The sequence below is a fragment of the Camelina sativa genome, chromosome 17, assembly GCF_030686135.1.
Source record: "Camelina sativa cultivar CO46 ecotype springtype chromosome 17, ASM3068613v1".
Taxonomy (NCBI): Eukaryota; Viridiplantae; Streptophyta; class Magnoliopsida; order Brassicales; family Brassicaceae; genus Camelina; species Camelina sativa.
In genome coordinates, this window is record NC_141896.1 from 33,299,423 (window position 1) to 33,320,213 (window position 20,791).

Below are 20,791 nucleotides of genomic sequence, written 5' to 3' on the forward strand. Positions count from 1 at the left end.
CATGGTGAATAAACCATGGATCGTCCTTGGTGACTTCAACCAAGTTCTGAACCCAGAAGAGCACTCTAGCCCCCCCACTCTCAACATTGATAGACGTACTCGAGAGTTTAGGGATTGCTTACTAGAGGCTGACTTGTCTGACCTGACTTTTAGGGGAAGTACCTTCACTTGGTGGAACAAGTCAAGCTCAAAACCAGTCGCAAAAAAGCTTGACAGAGCCCTTGTCAACTCCCATTGGTACTCCGTATACCCTTCTTCTTTCACAGTCTTTGGTGAACCTGATTTCTCAAATCATGCATCTTGTGAGGTCACTCTCGAAACAGGCACCACCAAAGAGAGAAGACCTTTTTGTTTCTTCAACTTCTTGTTCCTTAATCAAGAGTTTCTTCCACTTGTGGCGAATCAGTGGTTCTCATTAAATGTGGTGGGGTCAGCCATGTTCAGAGTTTCTGCGAAGCTTGAAAGGTCCTGGGGCTTCAACCGAGAGAATTTTTCTGGCATTGAAAAACGAGTTTCTGAGGCCCATGATCATCTCCTCTCCCTTCAGAGCAAAACACTAGAAGATCCATCAGTCCACAATGCGATTCTTGAGATTGAAGCTGAGGAGAAGTGGCATATGTTGGTGAGAGCTGAGGAGTCTTTCCTCCGCCAAAAGACCAGTATTAATTGGTTCAAGGAAGGTGACTGCAACTCAGCCTATTTTCATAAAATGGCTGCAACTAGGAAGGCTAAGAACCATATACATTACCTCACCAGCTCCGAAGGTACGATCCTAGATTCTCAACAATCTATTCGAGACCATTGCGTGGATTTCTACCTGGATCTGTTTTCCAGCTCCTCGGTTGCTTCTGGCATTGTCCAAAGCGATATGGAGCTTCTCTTGTCATTCAGAGCTTCGGTGACTCAACAAAGGCACATGGAGAGGTTATTCACAAGGGAGGAGATCAAAGAAGCATTTTTCTCTTTGCCGCACAATAAAACCAGTGGTCCCGATGGCTACCCAGTTGAGTTCTTCACGGGTTGTTGGAGTATAATAGGCCCAGAAGTAACCGATGCAGTGTATGAGTTTTTCGAGTCTGGGAGACTCCTAAAGCAGTGGAATGCCACAACACTGGTTCTCATCCCTAAGATCCCTAATGCCTTCAGAGTCTCAGAGTTCAGACCTATTGCCTGCATGAATACGGTTTACAAAGTCATCTCTCGTTTACTTGCTTCACGTCTAAAATGGCTTCTACCGAGTGTCATCTCTCCAGCGCAGACGGCTTTTATACCAGGCAGGCTTCTAGCTGAAAATGTTCTTCTAGCAACTGAAATTGTGCAAGGCTACAACAGAAAACACATTGTAAAAAGGGCGATGCTTAAAGTGGATATTCGAAAAGCTTTTGACTCCATCACGTGGCAGTTTATATTATCAGCTCTCCAAGCAATCGGTATCCCTAACAGATTCATTGGCTAGATCGCTGAATGCATCACTACGCCGTCGTTCTCGATTTGTGTCAACGGTGGTTCCAGTGGTTTCTTTAAAAGTGCCAAAGGTCTAAGACAAGGAGACCCGATATCTCCTTATCTTTTTGTTCTAGGTATGGAGGTTTTCTCAAGACTCCTTCAATCAAGGTTTGATCAGGGGTACATCGGCTATCATCCTAAAACATCAGAATTGTCTATCTCTCACTTGATGTTTGCGGATGATATAATGATTTTCTTTGACGGCTCTGAAGCATCTCTGCATGGAGTTAACAAAGCCCTTGATGATTTTGCGTCCTGGTCCGGACTTCAAATGAACAAAGAGAAAACCCAACTGTTTCACGCAGGCCTGTCTGCTTCACACGCCTCGGCAATCATTAGCCATGGTTTTCCTGTGGCATCTCTTCCCATACGTTATCTCGGCTTGCCCCTACTTCACAGAAAACTGAAAATCTCTGAGTATCAGCCGCTTTTGGACCAACTTGCCAACAGATTCAACAGCTGGGCAGCTAAAACTCTATCTTACGCGGGTAGATGTCAACTGCTAGCTTCAGTTATATCTGGGACAGTTAATTTCTGGATCTCTGTTTTCATCTTGCCTAAGGGCTGTATAAAAAGGATCGAATCCATGTGCTCAAGGTTCCTTTGGTTAGGGTGTATCGACGGAAGCACAGGTGCAAAAGTTGCTTGGGATACAGTCTGTCTACCAAAAAAGGAAGGTGTTTTGGGTCTAAGGCGCTTTGCCATTTGGAATACTACTCTATGTCTCAGGTTCATCTGGCTGCTTTTTGCAGGATCAGGTTCCTTATGGGCTCAATGGCATCATTTTCACAACATAAAATCTAAGAGTTTCTGGGAACTGAAAGAAAGACCTTCGGACTCTTGGACCTGGAAAGCTTTGCTCCGGCTTAGACCCCTAGCGGAACAATTCATCAGAGTTACAGTGGGGAACGGAAACAAAACAAGCTTCTGGTTCGATCCATGGATGCCCCTGGGTCCTCTCATCAAGAGCATTGGACCTACAGGTCCTTCTCTTCTGAGAATTCCTCTGTCAGCAAAGGTAAGGGATGTGTGCAACCATTCTGGCTGGTCCCTTCCCTCACCACGGTCTGAAGCTGCACTGGAACTCCACGCGTATTTATCTACCACTGCGATTCTGGCTTTATCAGTGGAAGATGATCGTTTTGACTGGGTAGTGGACTCTTCTCAAGGCAAGGTTTTCTCTTCCTCTCTTACCTGGGATTCTCTAAGGCCTAGAGCAGAGGAAACTGACTGGTATGATATAGTCTGGTTCCGTGGCTCCATCCCGAAGCATGCGTTCAACATGTGGCTGTGTCATCTAAACAGGCTCCCTACTAAGCAGCGTCTACTCAATTGGGGTCTCCTTCAATCAGCGGATTGTACTCTCTGTTCATCTGTCGACGAAGTGCGTGATCACCTATTCCTTTCCTGCGCCTACTCTCAAGAAATTTGGAGACTGGTCTTCCAAAAGCTTGAGCCTTCCAGAAGTGCCTTCCTCTCAAGGTCCGAACTGCTTTCCTGGATCAGAGCCTCCTCTGCACGATCTCCCTCGCTTCTTCGCAAAATCGTCGCTCAAGCTGTCGTTTACAGTATCTGGAGACAAAGGAACAACTTCTACCACAACTCTCAAGCAATCCCACCGTCAACTATATTCCGGATGCTCGATAAAGACATCAGGAACATCATCCATGCTAGGAGTCATCGCAAACGGTTCAGTCGTCTGATGGAATTCTGGCTCGTTTAAATATCACTTGGGTGATTTTTCCCAATGTTTGTTCTCCTTGTTTTTATTCTTTTTGCCAAGGAGTCAAAAACCATAGGCTATCTTGTATCAGCCAAACAGTTCATTACTATTCTAATGATATTTACAGTTAAGCAAAATTCTAGCCATATAAGAAAGGAAGGAATTGTTATAAAGAAGTGATTATTCATCACTAAACATGACACATGTTTTAACACTTGTCATGTTTATCTCTTTTGATTAAGTGACTCATCATTTGTTTTGTACCTATAAATATGTGATGAGAGTGAGCTATAGACAACATATAAGATTTCAAAGTAAAAAGAGATGTGTTAGTGTCCCTCACCCTCTCCCTCACCATCACGTTTCTTCTCTACTTTCTTTGTGCAATTACACAATTGCATAAACATAAGCATATACATACACACACATATATATATATATATATATATATATATAATAATCTTCTATATTTGCGTTATTATCTACAACACGTTATCAGCACGATCGTCTCTCTGCTCCAACCGATCTAACCGTTTCTATACAGATCAATCTTTTGAGGTAACATCTAATTTATGTCGAATTTGTTTATTTAAAATTTCTTTAAATTTCTTTAAATTCAAGAATATATATATGAGATATTTACGGAGTAAAAAGACTATGTCTTCTCCTTGATCATAATGGTAGGCTCTGCCTCCTTGATCATATAGATCTACATTCTTGATCAGAAAGATAGGCTCTGCCTTCTCGATCATATGTTAAGATTTATATTATATTATGGAAGGCTCTGCCTCCTCAAAATCTCATGAATAAATTAATAATGGACTTATTATTCATGTAGATAATTATGTCAAATCTCGCCAGACTTGAAATCCTTGCCCTTGATGTATCTGGAAAAAATTATATGACATGGGCATCGGATGCACGAATGCATCTGAGATCGGATGGGCTTTTAAGCACCATCGATCCATCGAAAACGACGTCAGATGAGGATAAGGCCAAAGCCATGGTGTTTTTACGCCACCACCTCCACGATAATCTGAAAAATGAGTACATCATGAAAGAAGATCCTGTAGATCCTTGGCAATCACTTAAAGATAGGTTCGATCACCAGAAATATGTGATCTTACCAAAGGCTAGACATGAGTGGTTAAATCTCCGGTTCTTGGATCACAAAAGTGTTGGTGAATTTAATTCCGCTATGTTCGGAATCACCTCCAGGATGGCTTTGTGTGGCGAAGAGGTGAGCGATTATGATATGATCGAAAAAACGCTCTCAACTTTTCATCCTGGAAATGTAATCCTGCAAGAACAATACCGGACCAAAGGATACACTCGATTTTCTGAGTTAATGCACGTTCTTCTTGTTGCTGAACAAAATAATCAACTCGTGATGCTGAATCATCAAACTCGCCCATCTGGATCAGCTCCACTTCCAGAAGTGGATATTGCTTCATCCAGTTATAATTGGCAAGGACGAGGACGCGGACGCGGTCGAGGCCGTGGCCGTGGCCGTGGGCGTGGAGGAGGTCGTGGCCGAGGTAGAGGAAGAGGTCACTATTCTAATAGCTTCAACGCTGGCAAAGCCAACAACGATCTTCATGTAAATGATGCCAGCCGCATTATAAAGAAAAAAGATGAGAGTATTTGTTACAAATGCGGCATGAAAGGTCATTGGTACCAAACTTGTCGTATACCAAAGCATTTGGCCGATCTATATCAAGCATCTCAAAAGGAAAAAGAAAGAGACGTTGAGACCAATCTCATCTCAAATGAAGCTGGACCTTCCTACCATGGTCTCAATGATGAAACTCATCTGGATATCGCAGATTTCCTCGTCAATCAAGAGAGCGGAAAATCATGCGATTAAAATCTTTATGTAAAATAATGCTTGTAAAACTTTTGGTGTTTAAAGTCTTTTTGTAATATATTTTAAATCTCCTAAGACTTTGTTATATATTAATGCATATTTTATGAATGTTTTATCTCCAGAAAATGTCAACTTTTGAGATTGAGGATGAAGAAATGTGTCTAGCATATAGTGCTACTACGCACTCAATATTTAGAGATAAAAAATATTTCTCCTCTCTCAAAATAAATGACTCCGCTAAAGGCGTGAGCACTATATCTGGAAATGCAAAGATTATAATGGGCTTTGGCGAAGCCAATTTTTCAATGCCAAGGGGAACAAAAAAAGATGCATTATATTCCCCTAAGTCTCAAGGAAACTTGATAAGTTTCAGAGATATCCGAAGAAATGGATATCATATAAAGACTATGAATAAGAATGGCATTGAATATCTTTGCATCAAATCCAAGGAAAAACATATATTGGAAGAGTTACCAATGTTATCCTCTGGATTATATTGCATAAAAATAAATGTATTCGCATCGTATGTTACAGTAAACTCAAAGTTTACTAATACGTTTAAGATTTGGCATGAGAGACTTGGACATCTTGGTTCAATCATGATGCGAAAAATTGTGCAAAGTTCTAATGGCCACCCGTTAAAAAACCAGAAAATTTATTGTTCTGGTGAGTTTTCATGTGATGCATGTTCTCAAGGAAAACTCATAATTAGGCCATCGCCAACCAAAGTCGGGAATGAATTGCCAATATTCTTAGAGAGAATACATGGTGATATATGTGGACCTATTCACCCTTCATGCGGGCCATTTCGTTATTTTATGGTAATGATTGACGCATCTAGTAGATGGTCATATGTGTGTCTTTTGACAACACGAAATACGGCTTTCACAAAATTCATTTCCCAAATAATCAGGTTAAAAGCACAATTCCCTGATTATGCCATAAAGAAAGTAAGGCTTGATAACGCTGGTGAATTCACTTCACAAGCTTTTAATGAATATTGTATGTCAATGGGAATTGATGTTGAACATCCGGTCCCTCATGTTCATACACAAAATGGCATGGCTGAATCTTTGATTAAACGGTTACAACTCATTGCTAGACCGTTGATATTGAGAACAAAACTCCCAATTTCTATATGGGGTCATGCTATATTGCATGCTGCAGCATTGGTCCAAATACGACCAAGTGCATACAATACATATTCCCCTTTACAATTAACGTCTGGTCAAGAACCAAACATTTCTCATCTCCGTGTTTTTGGATGTGCGGTTTATGTTCCTATAGCCCCACCGCAAAGAACAAAAATGGGGCCACAAAGGAGATTGGGAATATACGTCGGTTATGCATCACCGAGTATCATAAATTATGTTGAACCACAAACTGGTGATATGTTTACAGCACGTTTTGCTGATTGCCATTTTAATGAAGATGAATTTCCAGCGTTAGGGGGAGGAATTAAACAGGTACCAAAAGAGATTACATGGAATACACCATCTTTGGTACATCTTGACCCCCCTACGAATCAACGTGAGCTGGAAGTTCAGAAAATTGTACATTTACAAAATTTGGCAAATCAATTACCAGATGCGTTCACAGATACAAAAAGGGTGACAAAATCACATATTCCCGCTGCAAATGCACCATCAAGAGTTGAAATTCCAAAAGAGGAAATCGATGGGAAAAAGGATAATGAGCCTAAAGTTCAATTGAAACGGGGGAGGCCAATAGGTTCTAAAGATAAAAATCCCCGAAAGAAAAAGAAAATGGGAGACGGAAATGAAAAGGTTCAAGAGGAACCAAGTGAAGAGAAAAGTCATCAGGAAGACGATACAGAAAATTATGAGATCTCTATTAACTATGCCCAAGATGGAAAATTATGGGCTAGAGATGAAATCGATGATGAAAATGGAATATTTTCTTTTTCTGTATCTAAAGAGATTGATTATGAAAATGATGATCCTGATCCAAGGTCTGTGTCAGAGTGCCAACGAAAAGTGCAATGCAAACTGAATTGTTCTCCCTTAATAAAAGAAATGTCTTCGGACCTATTGTCACTGCATCTAATGATATAAAACCTGTTGGGTGCAAGTGGGTTTTCGTGAGAAAGAGAAATGAGAAAAATGAGATAACACGATATAAAGCCCGACTTGTTGCACAAGGTTTTTCTCAAAGGCCGGGAGTTGATTATGAGGAAACATATTCTCCGGTCATGGATGCAATTACATTCAGATACTTAATGAGTCTAACAGCTTCTAATAATTTAGAAATGTACCTTATGGATGTAGTGACAGCGTATTTATATGGATCATTGGATAATGAAATATACATGAAAATTCCAGAAGGATTTAAGGTTCCTGAGACTTTAACGGAAAAGCCTAATGAGATATATGCGGTAAAATTACAGCGATCACTTTACGGATTAAAACAATCCGGACGCATGTGGTATAATCGCTTAAGCGATTACTTATTGAAGAAAGGATATGTAAATAATGAAATATGCCCTTGCGTCTTTATAAAGAAATCCTCATCGGGATTTGTGATCATTGCTGTATATGTTGATGATCTCAATATAATTGGAACTCAAAAGGAGATTGATGATGCTAGAACTCATATGAAAGAAGAGTTCGAAATGAAAGATCTTGGAAAGACAAAATTTTGTCTCGGTCTTCAAATAGAACATCTCCAAGATGGAGTATTTGTGCATCAGTCAAATTATACAAAAAAGATTTTAAAGCGCTTTTATATGGATAAAGCGACTCCTTTGAGTACTCCAATGGTCGGTAGGTCCCTGAATGTTGACACAGATCCATTCAGACCTTGTGAAGAGAATGAAAAAATACTTGGTCCCGAAGTACCTTATATGAGTGCTATCGGTGGACTTATGTATCTTGCAAATTGTACCCGACCAGACATTGCATTTGCAACTAATTTACTTGCAAGATACAACTCAGCTCCCACCCGCAGGCACTGGAATGGAATTAAGCACATATTATGTTATCTTCAAGGTACGATTGACTTGGGATTGTTGTATCGTAGAAACTCTGCGTTTGGTCTAGTTGGTTTTGCAGATGCAGGATATTTATCGGATCCACATAAATCTCGATCCCAAACTGGATATGTTTTCACTATTGGAGGAACTGCAATCTCATGGCGCTCACAGAAACAGACTTTGGTCGCCACTTCCTCAAATCATGCAGAAATAATTGCTCTTCATGAAGCATCAAGGGAATGTGTATGGATGAGATCAATGACTAACCACATACAAGAATCAAGTGGAATAATCACCAAGCAAGTGCCAACAACATTATTCGAAGACAATGCTGCTTGTGTCGCCCAAATCAAAGAAGGTTACATCAAGAGCGACAGAATAAAGCATATACCTCCAAGATTTTTCTCCTACACTCAAGAACTCGAGCAAAAGAAGGAAGTTGATATCCAACATATCCGCTCAAGTGACAATGCAGCAGACCTATTCACAAAGGCGCTTCCGACTACCATATTCAGAAAGCATATTCATAGCATCGGAATGCGTCATCTACGAGATCTTTGAAGAAAAGACCACTCATATCTTTTCCAGGGGGAGATTACGTCTTTGTACTCTTTTTCCCTTGTCATGGTTTTTATCCCAATGGGTTTTTCCATGATAAGGTTTTGAATGAGGCAGTACGTAATTCTCTAGTGATGAATATTCAAGGGGGAGTGTTATAAAGAAGTGATTATTCATCACTAAACATGACACATGTTTTAACACTTGTCATGTTTATCTCTTTTGATTAAGTGACTCATCATTTGTTTTGTACCTATAAATATGTGATGAGAGTGAGATATAGACAACATATTAGATTTCAAAGTAAAAAGAGATGTGTTAGTGTCCCTCACCCTCTCTCTCACCATCACGTTTCTTCTCTACTTTCTTTGTGCAATTACACAATTGCATAAACATAAGCATATACATACACATATATATATATATATATATATAATAATCTTCTATATTTGCGTTATTATCTACAACATGAATTTTTTTTTTATGAATACCCTAATTTTTGTAAGCCTCATGTTCTTTTGGATATACAGACTTCAGCCGACAATGCAATTACGTCTCCCTTCCGTGCAACAGTCTTTACTGCTAGCGTCACATAATAGCGACTGAAGAAAAAGAAAAGCTGTAAACACAAGTTGCTAATGACCCAAGCATGTGGGGAGACTGTCAGATGTTAACAATGACGGTGACGCTGGTCAGATGTTAACAAAAAATGTAGTCAAAATCATGACTTGTTGAAAAGTCGTTTATGTCAAAGTCACAATTGAAAGCCAGGAGTTTTAATCTTTAATGTGGTCAAAAATCATGACTTGTTGAAAAGTCGTTTATGTCAAAGTCACAAGTGAAAGCCAGGAGTTTTAATCCTTTTTTTTTTTTTTTTTTTTGCCAGCAGCTTACAAGATTGGCTCAAACGAGCCAATTAGACGGAAAATTGTTCACAAAGGTAATTGGAAACGACTCCACTCTAGCACGACGCGCCAGTTTGTCCGCTCTACCATTCTGTGATCTTGGTACCTGAACTAGAGAGAATGAAAGGAATTCACCCTTATCTTCATTAATAACATTCAGGTATGTCTTGAAAGCAGGCCACTCGGAAGGCGAAGACACCATCTTCACCAAATCAGAACAGTCTGTGAGAAAAACGACTTTCTCGTTGTCAGCACCAATCATACACCTCATCGCCCATATAAGGGCTTCCACCTCTGTGTGGAGTGGTGACAAGCTACGGCGAGAATTGGATGCACCCATGGCGGGAGGTTCCCCTTCAGGAGAAATACAATACCAACCTCTACCCGCGAACTGGTCAGTCTCCTTCCAAGATCCATCTACAAAGCATCGATAACTCGACTCATAACCATTGGCCACGTTACAAGTCTGAGTCATGACCATAGCTCTGGATAGAGGCCGGGGGACATCAGTAGAAAGAGACCCGGGTACGTCTTCCTGGGCTGAAGACCAGAGCCTGGATTCCTCTTCTGCTAATTGTATAATTGCTGCCGGATTGGAGTCCAAATTACTAAATAGTTTATCATTCCAAGCCTTCCAGATATACCATAGAATCCACGGAAACATATCCACCGACGGGATATCCTGAAACCTCCAAAATAAGGAATCCATATTGTCATATATAGAATTCGATGGGAAGCTACCCGAAAAGGTCGGAAATTGGGATAATCCCCAAACTTGCCTAGCTGGAGGACATAAGAAAAGAGCATGGTTGATTGTCTCCTCCATCCCTCCACAAATATCGCATTCCGCATTACAACTTAAGCCACGACGCCGTAGATTAGCTGTTGTCGCCATACAACCCATAATTGCTTGCCACAAAAAATGTCGGAGTTTTGGTGGACACCTAATCTGCCAGACAAACGTCTGTAGAGGAATAATATTTGGACCAGAAATGGGGAGACTACTCTCCGATTTCTGCCGCAATGCTTGATGTCCAGATTTAACAGTATAGCCACCAGTTTTAGTCAGATGCCAACCCAAGCTATCTGGTGTGGTGAGATTACCAAGGGGTAAAGCAGTAATAAGGGCTAAATCCTCCGGCACGAAAACGGCCGAAAGTAATGCCAGATCCCAGGAACGTGAAGTCCTGTCAATGAAATTTTCAACTCTAAGCGTGGGATCGACTGGCGATCCTGAACGCAATGCTGGTCTCGGGGGTTGAGCAGGTATCCAAGGGTCAGACCATACTGAAATGGAGGCCCCAGTCCCTACCCGTTTAATAAGTCCTTTATTCACCAGAGAGCGAGCAGACATCATACTTCGCCATCCATAAGATGGAGAATAAGATTTAATAGGATCTAAAGGATCCGAATGCCTATAATATCGACCTTTGAAAACCTTTGCAAATAGTGAATCTGGAACTGATATCAACCGCCAAAGTTGCTTGGCTAACAGTGCGGTATTGAAATCGTCCAGACACCTAAACCCCAAGCCTCCCTCCATTTTATCGACACATAATCTGTCCCAGGCAATCCAATGTAAACCCCTTGTTTCACCCGAGGAGCTCCACCAGAAATTGGAGATGGCACTCGTGAGTTTCAGTGTTACTGTTTTGGGAATTCTAAAACAGGACATAACAAAGGTAGGAACAGCGGTCGCGACCGATTTGATCATGACTTCTTTTCCCCCCCGAGATAGTAATCTTGCCGGCCAACTACCAGCCCTTTTTTGTAACCGGTCTTGGACGAAAGAGAAAATTTTGGTTTTCGAACCCCCAAGACTTTCCGGAATCCCCAAATAGGAGCTTATACCTCCTAATGTGTGAATCCCCAAAGTACCTTTTAATTTTTCACGCACATCCGCATCTACTGTGTGACCAAATTGAACTGAAGACTTCTGGAAATTTATCCTTTGACCAGAAATCCGTTCATATTCCCTAAGAATTCCCAAAATAATTTCGCACTGCTCCTTCGTAGCCCGACAGAAAAACAGACTATCGTCTGCAAACAATAAATGTGAGATTGCCGGGCACGCAGTGGATACCTTGATACCCGTAATAAGTTTAGACCGTTCCGCTCTCCGTAAATTTGCAATAAGGACCTCAGTACAGAGGATAAAGGTGACAAGGGGTCTCCTTGACGAAGTCCTCGGGCCGGAATTATGGATCCATGTGGTTGACCATTTAATAATACACTATATTCAACTGATGTCACACACCACATAATCTAAGTAACCCATTTCTCGCAAAAACCAAATTTCCGCAGTAAAGACTCAATAAACGACCATTCTACCCGATCATAGGCTTTACTCATATCTGTTTTGATGGCCATAAACTTACCCTTGCAGGAAGGGTTAGTACGGAGGCCGTGAAACATTTCCTGAGCAATCAAAATATTATCTGTGATTAAACGCCCTTCTACAAACGCCGATTGTGTCTCAGAAATTAATGCTGGCAGGAGCTTACGCAACCGCTGACATAAAATCTTCGATATAATCTTGTATCCAACATTACATAAGCTGATGGGGCGCCATTCAGACATCCGAGTTGGTTTTTCTACTTTCGGGATAAGACAAATGTTTGTCCTATTGAGGCGTTTGTCAAAACTACCCACCTGAAAGAAAGATTCCACCGAAAGCTTTAAGTCAGCCTTAACCGTATCCCAAGCACGCTGATAAAACAGGGCCGTCATACCGTCTGGCCCCGGAGCTTTATCAGGATGCATCATAAACATAGTCTCTCTTATTTCCTGTTCTGTGACTGGTTTAGTCAGTTTCTCATTAGTGTCGTCCGTTATAGAGGTACTTATTTCACCCAACGATCCCTCAATTTCCGAAGGATCGGAAGACATGAAAATCTCACTAAAGTATGAGGTTGCGATCTCTTGGATCTTAGAGTCCTCTGTACTCCAGTGACCCAACTCATCATACATTCCAACAATCCGATTATTTGCTCATCTTAATTTCGTTTGGGCATGAAAATAACTGGTATTTTGGTCTCCGAAGCGCATCCACTTGCTTCGACTCTTCTGATACCAGTAAATCTCCTGATCCTGATAAGCCTCACGCAATTTCCAATTCAATTCCGAGATAGTCTCTACAGAAATCGAGTCATCCTCCTGGACAGTTGCTAACTGGGATTTTAGATCCTCAATTGTTTCTCGTCCAAACGGGGCCTGTGCTTTCCTCCAGCGGGAAATAGGTTGACGGCACCTTACTATCTTGTCCATTAAGTTCCCGGACTCCCCTGTCTCCCCTGAATCCCATCCCTCTGAGATAGCTCCAAAGAAGCCTTCCTTTGCCAGCCATCGGCGGTCAAATCGAAAAACACCCCTCCCTCTGCGAACTGTATCCTCTAAAGAGGCTATCACCGGTTTATGATCCGAGGCTATCATTGGTAGATACTCCGTAAACGCATTCCGAAACAAATCATGGAGTTTGTCATTGGCTAGAGCACGGTCAAGACGACACCTAATTGGCTTTTTATCCCGCCAACCACGCCAAGACAAGCTATCCCCAACCGCCGGGAATTCTAATAACCCACAATGGCGGATCATTGTGTTAAAATTGATAAAAGAAGAGGCATGGCGTAGCTTTCCGCCCCGTTTTTCGTGATTACCCTTAAGTTCATTAAAATCACCCATAAGAAACCATGGGGCATCACGAGACAAACCGATCCGCGTTAATCTTTCCCACACTAAGTCTCGTTTTGTTGGAACCGGATCACCATAAACAAAAGTAAAGTAAATAACATGTCCTTTATAAGTGAGTTCCACATCAATCAACCGATTTGACTCAAATAAAATCGAAACATCATAATTATTATTATAAAATAAGGCCAATCCGCCACTACATCCAATAGGCTCAACTGTTTTTAAATTTGAATAACCAAAATGACCAACAAAAGGTTCCAAAATAGAAGAAGACTGCTAGTTTCAGATAAAAATAAAAAATCAGGTCTATGCTTGCCCCACAAATCCCGGAGATACCCAATAGTTGCTTTATTCCCAAGACCTTGACAATTCCAACTTAAAATCTTCATTTATCCGCTGTTGGTTTGGGTGGCTTGGCTCCACCAGTTGGACCCTTCTCCTGATCCGGGTTCCTCATAGTTGATCCTTCTCCAGCCTCCTTAGGGACTGGACGTTTCCTTGGTGTTGTACGTAGGTACACATTCAATTTCCTGGAGGCAGCTCCTTTGAGAGTCAAAGGGGGTTTCACCTTATTAGTCTTCTCCACTGGCGGAACCGTAACAGGAGGTGCACCTGAGTCAATTTTCGCTTCCACAGGAACATCACCCGAGTGCGCTGCTTCACCTCCGTGAGCTGCAATAGCCACAGTAGGAACCACGGCAGGATCATCCACCGAAACCTCCATGTCTCCCTCAGTCTGCTGCTGTGGGTCCTCAACTGTTGCATCCAACATATCTGCTTCTGCCTCCTCCATCTGCTGATCAACATTCTCCTCCAGAATTTCCTCGGATGTTGACAAAGGCCCTGTCACATTCACAAGAACTGGAATGTCACCTGAATGCGCCTTAGTTGAGTCAGTCTGCAGACCACCAGAGCTAGTGGGCTGAGAAGCTAGCCCATCACCCGGGACTGAAGAGCCCGCACCAACCAAAATTACCTCATCTCGCAAAGGAGATTGTGAAGGCAGGTCTGGTTCCTGAAAAAGAGGCCGTCGAACTCGCTTCAATGGTGGGACCCCAAAGGTTGCAGCCTGAACCGCCACATGCTCGACCTGCTCCGGAATCTGACCCGGTTCAAGCTCTCCAACTGGAGCTACACCCTAGGGAGGAGCCTCAGTCGTGGAAGCTTTAGGTTTTTGGCGATAATCCTTAAATGACACAGAATTGTTGGACCTCCGTGGTTTGGATGAAGGCTCCCCCGTTTCCCGTGGGTTCCGGTACCTTGCCCCTTCATCCTGCTTGCCCTTAGGTGGGCGCTGATTGGACTGAGACAATCCCCGCGTGTCCACCTCCTTACCTTTTCCTTTGTTTCTGTCATTCATGACAGCCCCTCTGTAGCTCTGCAGCGGACGAACTGAGTCGTCCTCCATCGGCTCATGCACTGCCGGAGTAATCTTATTGGTAGCCCACAGTGGCCAATGTTTCTCGTCATGGCACAAGCTTGAACACTTCTTGCAACAACCGTGAAGACGCTCATAGCGAAAGTTGACAATAGTCTCCTGGCCATTGTAGAACTCGATGACCAAAACCAAGCATAACGGCTTGAAACCATTAACAGTCACTTTCACCCTCCCCCCATCGATATCTACCGCCTCCACTCTCCCAAGCTCAGAGCCAATGGCGCGGAAAGTTGGCTCCGCCCAGAACTGAAACGGAACATCCAGAACTCTGACCCAAAAGGTTAAGTCAGAAGGATAAGCCGGATCTACTGTTGGACTCCATCTGACCAGCGACACCATCCAACCATCAAAATGAAATGGTCCCATCTGCAGGACCTCCAGGATGTCCTCCTCATTGTCAAAATCGAATTGGAACTTCCCTAACCCAAGGTCAGCTCCCACAACTCTACCTTCAACATGCCAGAACTTGGGCAGCATGATCAGAAGAGACTTCATATCCTGCACCTTTGAGTTCATGCAACGCCCCACCATTGTTTTGGAGTACCCCGCAATCAGAGCTGTGTTATCAAAATAAGGAATTTTGATTCGCCGCTTAGGAGCCACGGCCTCAGCATTCGAACTCTCCACATTCTTACCCAATAAGCCACTCTGAGACATGCTGAAATTCACCACCCAAACCCGCAAACACCAAGAAAAAAGAGAAGGAAAAAACTTGTAGGTTGTTGCAAGAGAACCAAAAGCTGAAACAAAGAGAAAGAAAAGGATGTGATGAGTACTGGAGACTGCAACACATTCCTTTATATAGTCCCAAATATTCCAGTAATAAGCTGCAAAAACTCTTACCAAATCAAGAAATAAGTTCTCTTGATCCGGCAAGATCATCAACATATCCCGTATCTCCCTGTAATCATTCCAAAAAGAAATCAGGATCAATAATGATCTCCCCTGTTCAACAAGTAAAGATCTGTTTCGGGACAGAAATAAACCTCGGAGACTAACATAGGAACTCTGAGATAAAGTCCATTGTGATTGAGTATCTTCCAAGTATATCCCTGATTTGGTTTGAATCCATAGAAGGCAAACAAAACACTTAAGATCCACCAATATCAACAACGCATCTGAAATCATAATTAGACCAAGCGAAAATAGAGTAAGTAACCTTGAGATGTGCCATTTCAAACCAATCGTCATACTGATACGATCCTGTATGTGTATCCATTCGTTCCAATGAAAAACAGCTACAGAATCCTCCAACTTATTCCATAGATGCCAGAAGAGAGATTCGTGATCCGCCAGCATCAAGCACAGATTCAGGTTTGCCCTGAAACCGTCCCAATAAGATAACAGATACGATATCCAAATCCATAATTTATTATTGAGTGAATCGAACCGTAATAAGGGAGAAACACAGATACATACATAAAAGTACCAAATCCAAGACCATTGTGATGTAGTATCTTTTAAGTATATTTTCCGATTGTTCCCAAACCAACAAAGGCAGATAATATTCCTGAGAATTACCAAACCTAAAAAACCTGATAGTAACAATGACCTAGTCAAAGACAGAGATATAGCCCTTAATAAACCCCATTGCAGCTCGACCCTAAATCTACTGCAAGAGGAGAATAAGAATCTGACCCGAATCAAGCACCCATCATCATCGGGATGCGCAGATCGGCCAGACCCAACCAATCGCTTCGATTGAAGGACCTGGGATTTCTCATATCCGGAACTCGTTAATGATGATCGAGACACCCGATCCCAAATCCTGAAAACCAAAGGAGACCAAAGAAACCAGTTAACACCATATCTAGCGATTAGATCGCTATCGCTAAAACCATTGATTCGTATCTCTACCTGCCACAATGGGCAAGATCGAGGGGGCGAACAAGGGATTCCAATAAATTCAAAAATCCGAAAGCAAACCAAATCGATCACACCGTAAAACATTTAGAAACCTAGATCCGCCATCGCCTTCTCTCCTTATTCTTGAGTTTTAATCCTTTGTAATCTGATAAAAGTTTTAATCCTTTGTATATACACATAAAACTGATAAAAGTTAAAACAAGAAAACGAAAGAGTTTTAATCCTTTGTAATCTTTCGTTTTCTTGTTTTAACTTTTATTAGTTTTATGTATATATATCCCCTGTTTAAAAAATCTCCGCTTAGCACTGATTACGCCCCGCAAAATCGCTAGGTCTACCATCTCCACCTCGATTAATGACTAATCCCCGCCTAACATCAATTATCCAATTATATCTGTCTAATTTAATAATAACCCGATGACTTCCCACTTAATTTTGTATATAATGATTATTTTTAGAGCCAGATATAAATCAAATATGTATTTTTTTTGCTATTTAGACATTTAAATTAAGAGTTTATGATGTTTTACTATAACTAATATACACATTTTTATTGAAAATCATTAATTTTCTTTTAAAATTACGTTTTATGTGTTTACCGTGTTTTAAAGACAATACTATAGTTTTATATTTTATTTGATATTTTTATTTTAATATAAACAGAACTATGCATATATTTAATATTATATATTTTTATTTTATTATTAATTTAATAAAATAACCCTAAAACTAGTACTCAATTAATCTCCGATTTTCTTGCTAGGCGCTAGGCGCTAGTCGGGCGGTTGGGGTGTATATATATCTATATATATTTTTTTTAAGTATATTTTGTGTTATACCTTTTTAGTTATGTTTATTTAAATTTTTATTTACAATATCAACCCCTACAATATTGTATTAAAAAACAATAACTAATATATGGTAACAAAAATGATTAGTCAAATACTATGGTAAGAGTTCCTTTATTTAATATGACGGTCATATATGTATATATATATATATCGAATATCAACTAATGCTAACATAAGGAATATTTCGAATTCAAATGTATATTTGGTAAGACTCTTATAAACAAAATAGAGAAGATATAGCTAATAGAAGAAACTAATTAGTATACACATACACGAAAATTAAGGAGTAATGTTTACTCTTATCCAAATTTTTAACATAATTGTCAAATTTTCCAAGATAACAAGATTCGCTATCAAACGTATTTTTATCATCAATAAGAAACTACATAATTAACCTCTCACTATAAAACCAATATGTAAACTCATAAAAAAACAATTATCTTTCGACAAAGCAAACAAACTTTATGCTTTGTAATAGACAAATCCTTTACTCTGTATTATTTTTTTCTGAAATTTAGATATTTTTATTTCTTGTACTCAACTCAGATTTTTGTTACGTCAACAGATAATATCTGATTACTACCTCTTTTAATTTTTATTTGTAACATGTTACGCTTTAACATAATTTTCCGTTTGACATAATTGTATTGTAAACTGGTCAAAATGTTTTTTTTTTAGTTTTTTTTCTTTCGCAAATGAACTATTTATTGATTAAACTTGATCATTACAGAGTATGCTGCTTAGCCATGGAGGCTTTAGAACAGAGTCAGAGTAATATTGACAGTCTATACAACCAAATTTAGCTAAGGCATGTGCCACCTTATTACAATCTCTTTTAATAAAACTAAATGAACAATGCAGTAATTTGGATGACCATGTTCTGATGTCTTGAAGAAGGCTTGTCAAGGAAACATCCACTGTATGACCATTAACTAGTTTTATTAGAGTTTCACAATCTCCTTCAAATTCAATCTCCTTATAGCCGCGTATCCATGCCTGTTGTATTGCAGTGAGCAAACTCTTTGTTTCGGCTTGTAAAGGAGATCGTATATTATGTAATTTAGTCGCACCCCATACTAAAGACTCTCCTTGGTAATTTATGAAAATCCATCTGCCTATAGCCTCATGAGTGTCATGATCATAACTCGCATCATAGTTGCATTTCAGGAACGGTTGAGCTAGAGGAAGCCACGAGGTTATATTCGTACGAGCAGTAGTCAACGGTGGAGATATATATTGTAGACTGTTAATCCATTCTTTTGTATCAGACTTCGACTGTAAAACTGTTTTTGAAACGCTTTCTCGATAATTATTGAAAACTTGGTTGTTTCTCCCTTTCCAAATGCGCCAGAGTAGAACAAAGGGTAATAAGGAATCAATCATGTTGGAAGTCTGTGTTTGATATGTAAGTAGCTGTGCAATAACATCCTCTGTATTTTGTGGTAGATTTGTGACGTGTAGGGAAGAGCTACCAGAAAATCTCCAAGCCATCATGGCAAAAGGACAAGAGAAAAATGTGTGGTGGATTGTTTCATCGGTTTGATGACATCTTGGACATAAAGAATCAATGTTCATACCTCTTGTTCTTAATCTTGTGGTGACTGGTATTGCCTGTGATAGAATACGTCATAAGAAGTGTTTGATCTTTGGTAACAGCCGTAGCTTCCATATTCTGTTTTTAAGTTCCACGGAACCATGAGGTATATCTATAGCCACTCCAGGGTCAAAAGGGTAATGAGTAATGAACCAATAGCCAGTCTTGACAGTGTAGTCGCCTGATCTAGTATAGATCCAAATTAATTTGTCTGGTTGTGATACTTGAGAGAGATGAATGTTTTGTATTATTTCCTGTTCTTGCTGGGGTACGTATGAAAGGAGTTTTTGGTTATCCCAATATCGACTTTCACCCGTTGTAGTAATGAATTGGTTAAGTGGTGCATCCAAATGCAATGGAAGAGTTTGAATTAATCTTGGAGGATGCTCTTCTATAAAATTATCCAAGCCTATACGTATAGATTTTCCATCTCCCACAATAAATCTTGAACCCTTTTTTATGAGATCCAGTCCTATCAAAATAGATGACCAGCCATAAGACTGTTTCTTTCTTTGTTTGGCATCTAACACTGACTCATCGCGGTAGTATCGGCTTTTCATTACGCGGGTAAATAAGGAGTTAGGATTTTGAATCAACCTCCATGCTTGTTTTGCAAGAAGTGCATCATTGAATTTTGCCAGGTCTCCAAATCCCAAACGCCCTTCTTTTTTCGAGCATTGTAGCTTTTTCCAAGCTATCCATGGTATACTACGTTGACTTGAGCTCTTTTCCCACCAAAACTGCATTAGTAGTGATTCAATTTCTGAAGTGATTCCTAGTGGTAACTTGAAACACGACATAGCGTATACCGGCATAGATAAGGCGACAGAATTTAACATTATCTCTTTACCAGCAGGAGACAGTTTCTTAGCAGTCCAAGTATTCGTACGTTTCTTTACTCTGTCAACTATGTACTCGAACATCTCCTTCTTTTTTCGACCAAACTGCTCAGGTAGACCTAAATACTTCCCTCCCCCACCATGATTCGGAATGTCAAGAATTGATTTCAAACGTATTTGAGTGGTCCCGTAAACTCTACTACCAAAAGTGATCATTGATTTTGAAGTATTTATTTTCTGTCCTGAGTAGTATTCATAGACATCAAAGATATCTTTCAAAGATTGACAGTTTTTCTTATTTGCCTTGCAGAAAAACAAACAATCATCTGCAAACCGCATATGAGTAATACATGGAGCTCTGTTTCCTATCCGTATACCACATAGATCACCATCATTAACACTTGTCGAGATTAGATGACTAAGTATATCTGAACATAGTATGAAGAGGTATGGTGATAGAGGATCACCCTGTCTAATACCCCTAGTTGGTTGAACATATCCATAAGGAGCACCATTTATCAAGATAGAATAGTTGACAGTAGTAACTGCAGCCATGATCCAGTTGATCCATTGTGGACAAAAGCCAAACAATTTTAGAGTTTTCTCTAAGAAGTTCCATTCTACGCGGTCGTAGGCTTTAGTGACATCCGTTTTGACAGCCATATAATTCTGTGAAACACGAGTTCTGACCTTTAAGGAATGCATTACTTCATGTGCAATCATCACATTGTCCTGTATTAAGCGTCCTGGAATGAAAGCAGCTTGCGAGTCCGAGACATTGTCATTAAGATGTGGTTTCAAGCGCTGGACCAAACATTTAGAGATTATTTTGTATAGCACATTGCATAAGGCTATTGGCCGGTAGTCTGAAAGTGTTTGAGGATTATCGATCTTAGGTATCATACAAATGTTTGTATGATTTATGCTCTGTTTCAATGTAGAAGTTTCGAAAAAAATTTGTA

At 40.4% G+C, this 20,791-nt stretch overlaps 3 protein-coding genes across 3 annotated transcripts; 1 reads left to right on the forward strand and 2 right to left on the reverse strand.

Moving 5' to 3' along the window:
• Positions 1 to 3,928: 3,928 nt before the first annotated feature.
• Positions 3,929 to 5,124, forward strand: LOC147924656 (uncharacterized). The gene has a single exon (XM_087494016.1). The coding sequence runs from the start codon at positions 4,074 to 4,076 to the stop codon at positions 5,094 to 5,096; it is 1,023 nt and encodes a 340-aa protein (XP_087350142.1). The 5' UTR covers positions 3,929 to 4,073; the 3' UTR covers positions 5,097 to 5,124.
• Positions 5,125 to 12,542: 7,418 nt separating this feature from the next.
• On the reverse strand, positions 12,543 to 13,145 carry LOC147924657 (uncharacterized). The gene has a single exon (XM_087496873.1). The coding sequence runs from the start codon at positions 13,143 to 13,145 to the stop codon at positions 12,543 to 12,545; it is 603 nt and encodes a 200-aa protein (XP_087352999.1).
• A 244-nt stretch (positions 13,146 to 13,389) lies between these two features.
• On the reverse strand, positions 13,390 to 16,720 carry LOC109130184 (uncharacterized). Its single transcript, XM_087494693.1, has 6 exons — positions 16,537 to 16,720; positions 16,318 to 16,447; positions 15,839 to 16,000; positions 15,666 to 15,731; positions 15,523 to 15,580; positions 13,390 to 15,419 (listed from the first exon to the last, which is right to left on the reverse strand). Exon 6 carries the CDS (start codon positions 15,334 to 15,336, stop codon positions 14,380 to 14,382), a length of 957 nt encoding a protein of 318 aa, XP_087350819.1. The 5' UTR covers positions 15,337 to 15,419; positions 15,523 to 15,580; positions 15,666 to 15,731; positions 15,839 to 16,000; positions 16,318 to 16,447; positions 16,537 to 16,720; the 3' UTR covers positions 13,390 to 14,379.
• Between the last annotated feature and the right edge of the window lie 4,071 nt (positions 16,721 to 20,791).

Excerpts from the sequence above, each read along its gene's own strand:
- LOC147924656 (XM_087494016.1), top strand. The coding sequence starts at position 4,074 with ATGTCAAATCTCGCCAGACTTGAAATCCTTGCCCTTGATGTATCTGGA.
- LOC147924657 (XM_087496873.1), bottom strand. The coding sequence starts at position 13,145 with ATGATCCGCCATTGTGGGTTATTAGAATTCCCGGCGGTTGGGGATAGC.
- LOC109130184 (XM_087494693.1), bottom strand. The coding sequence starts at position 15,336 with ATGTCTCAGAGTGGCTTATTGGGTAAGAATGTGGAGAGTTCGAATGCT.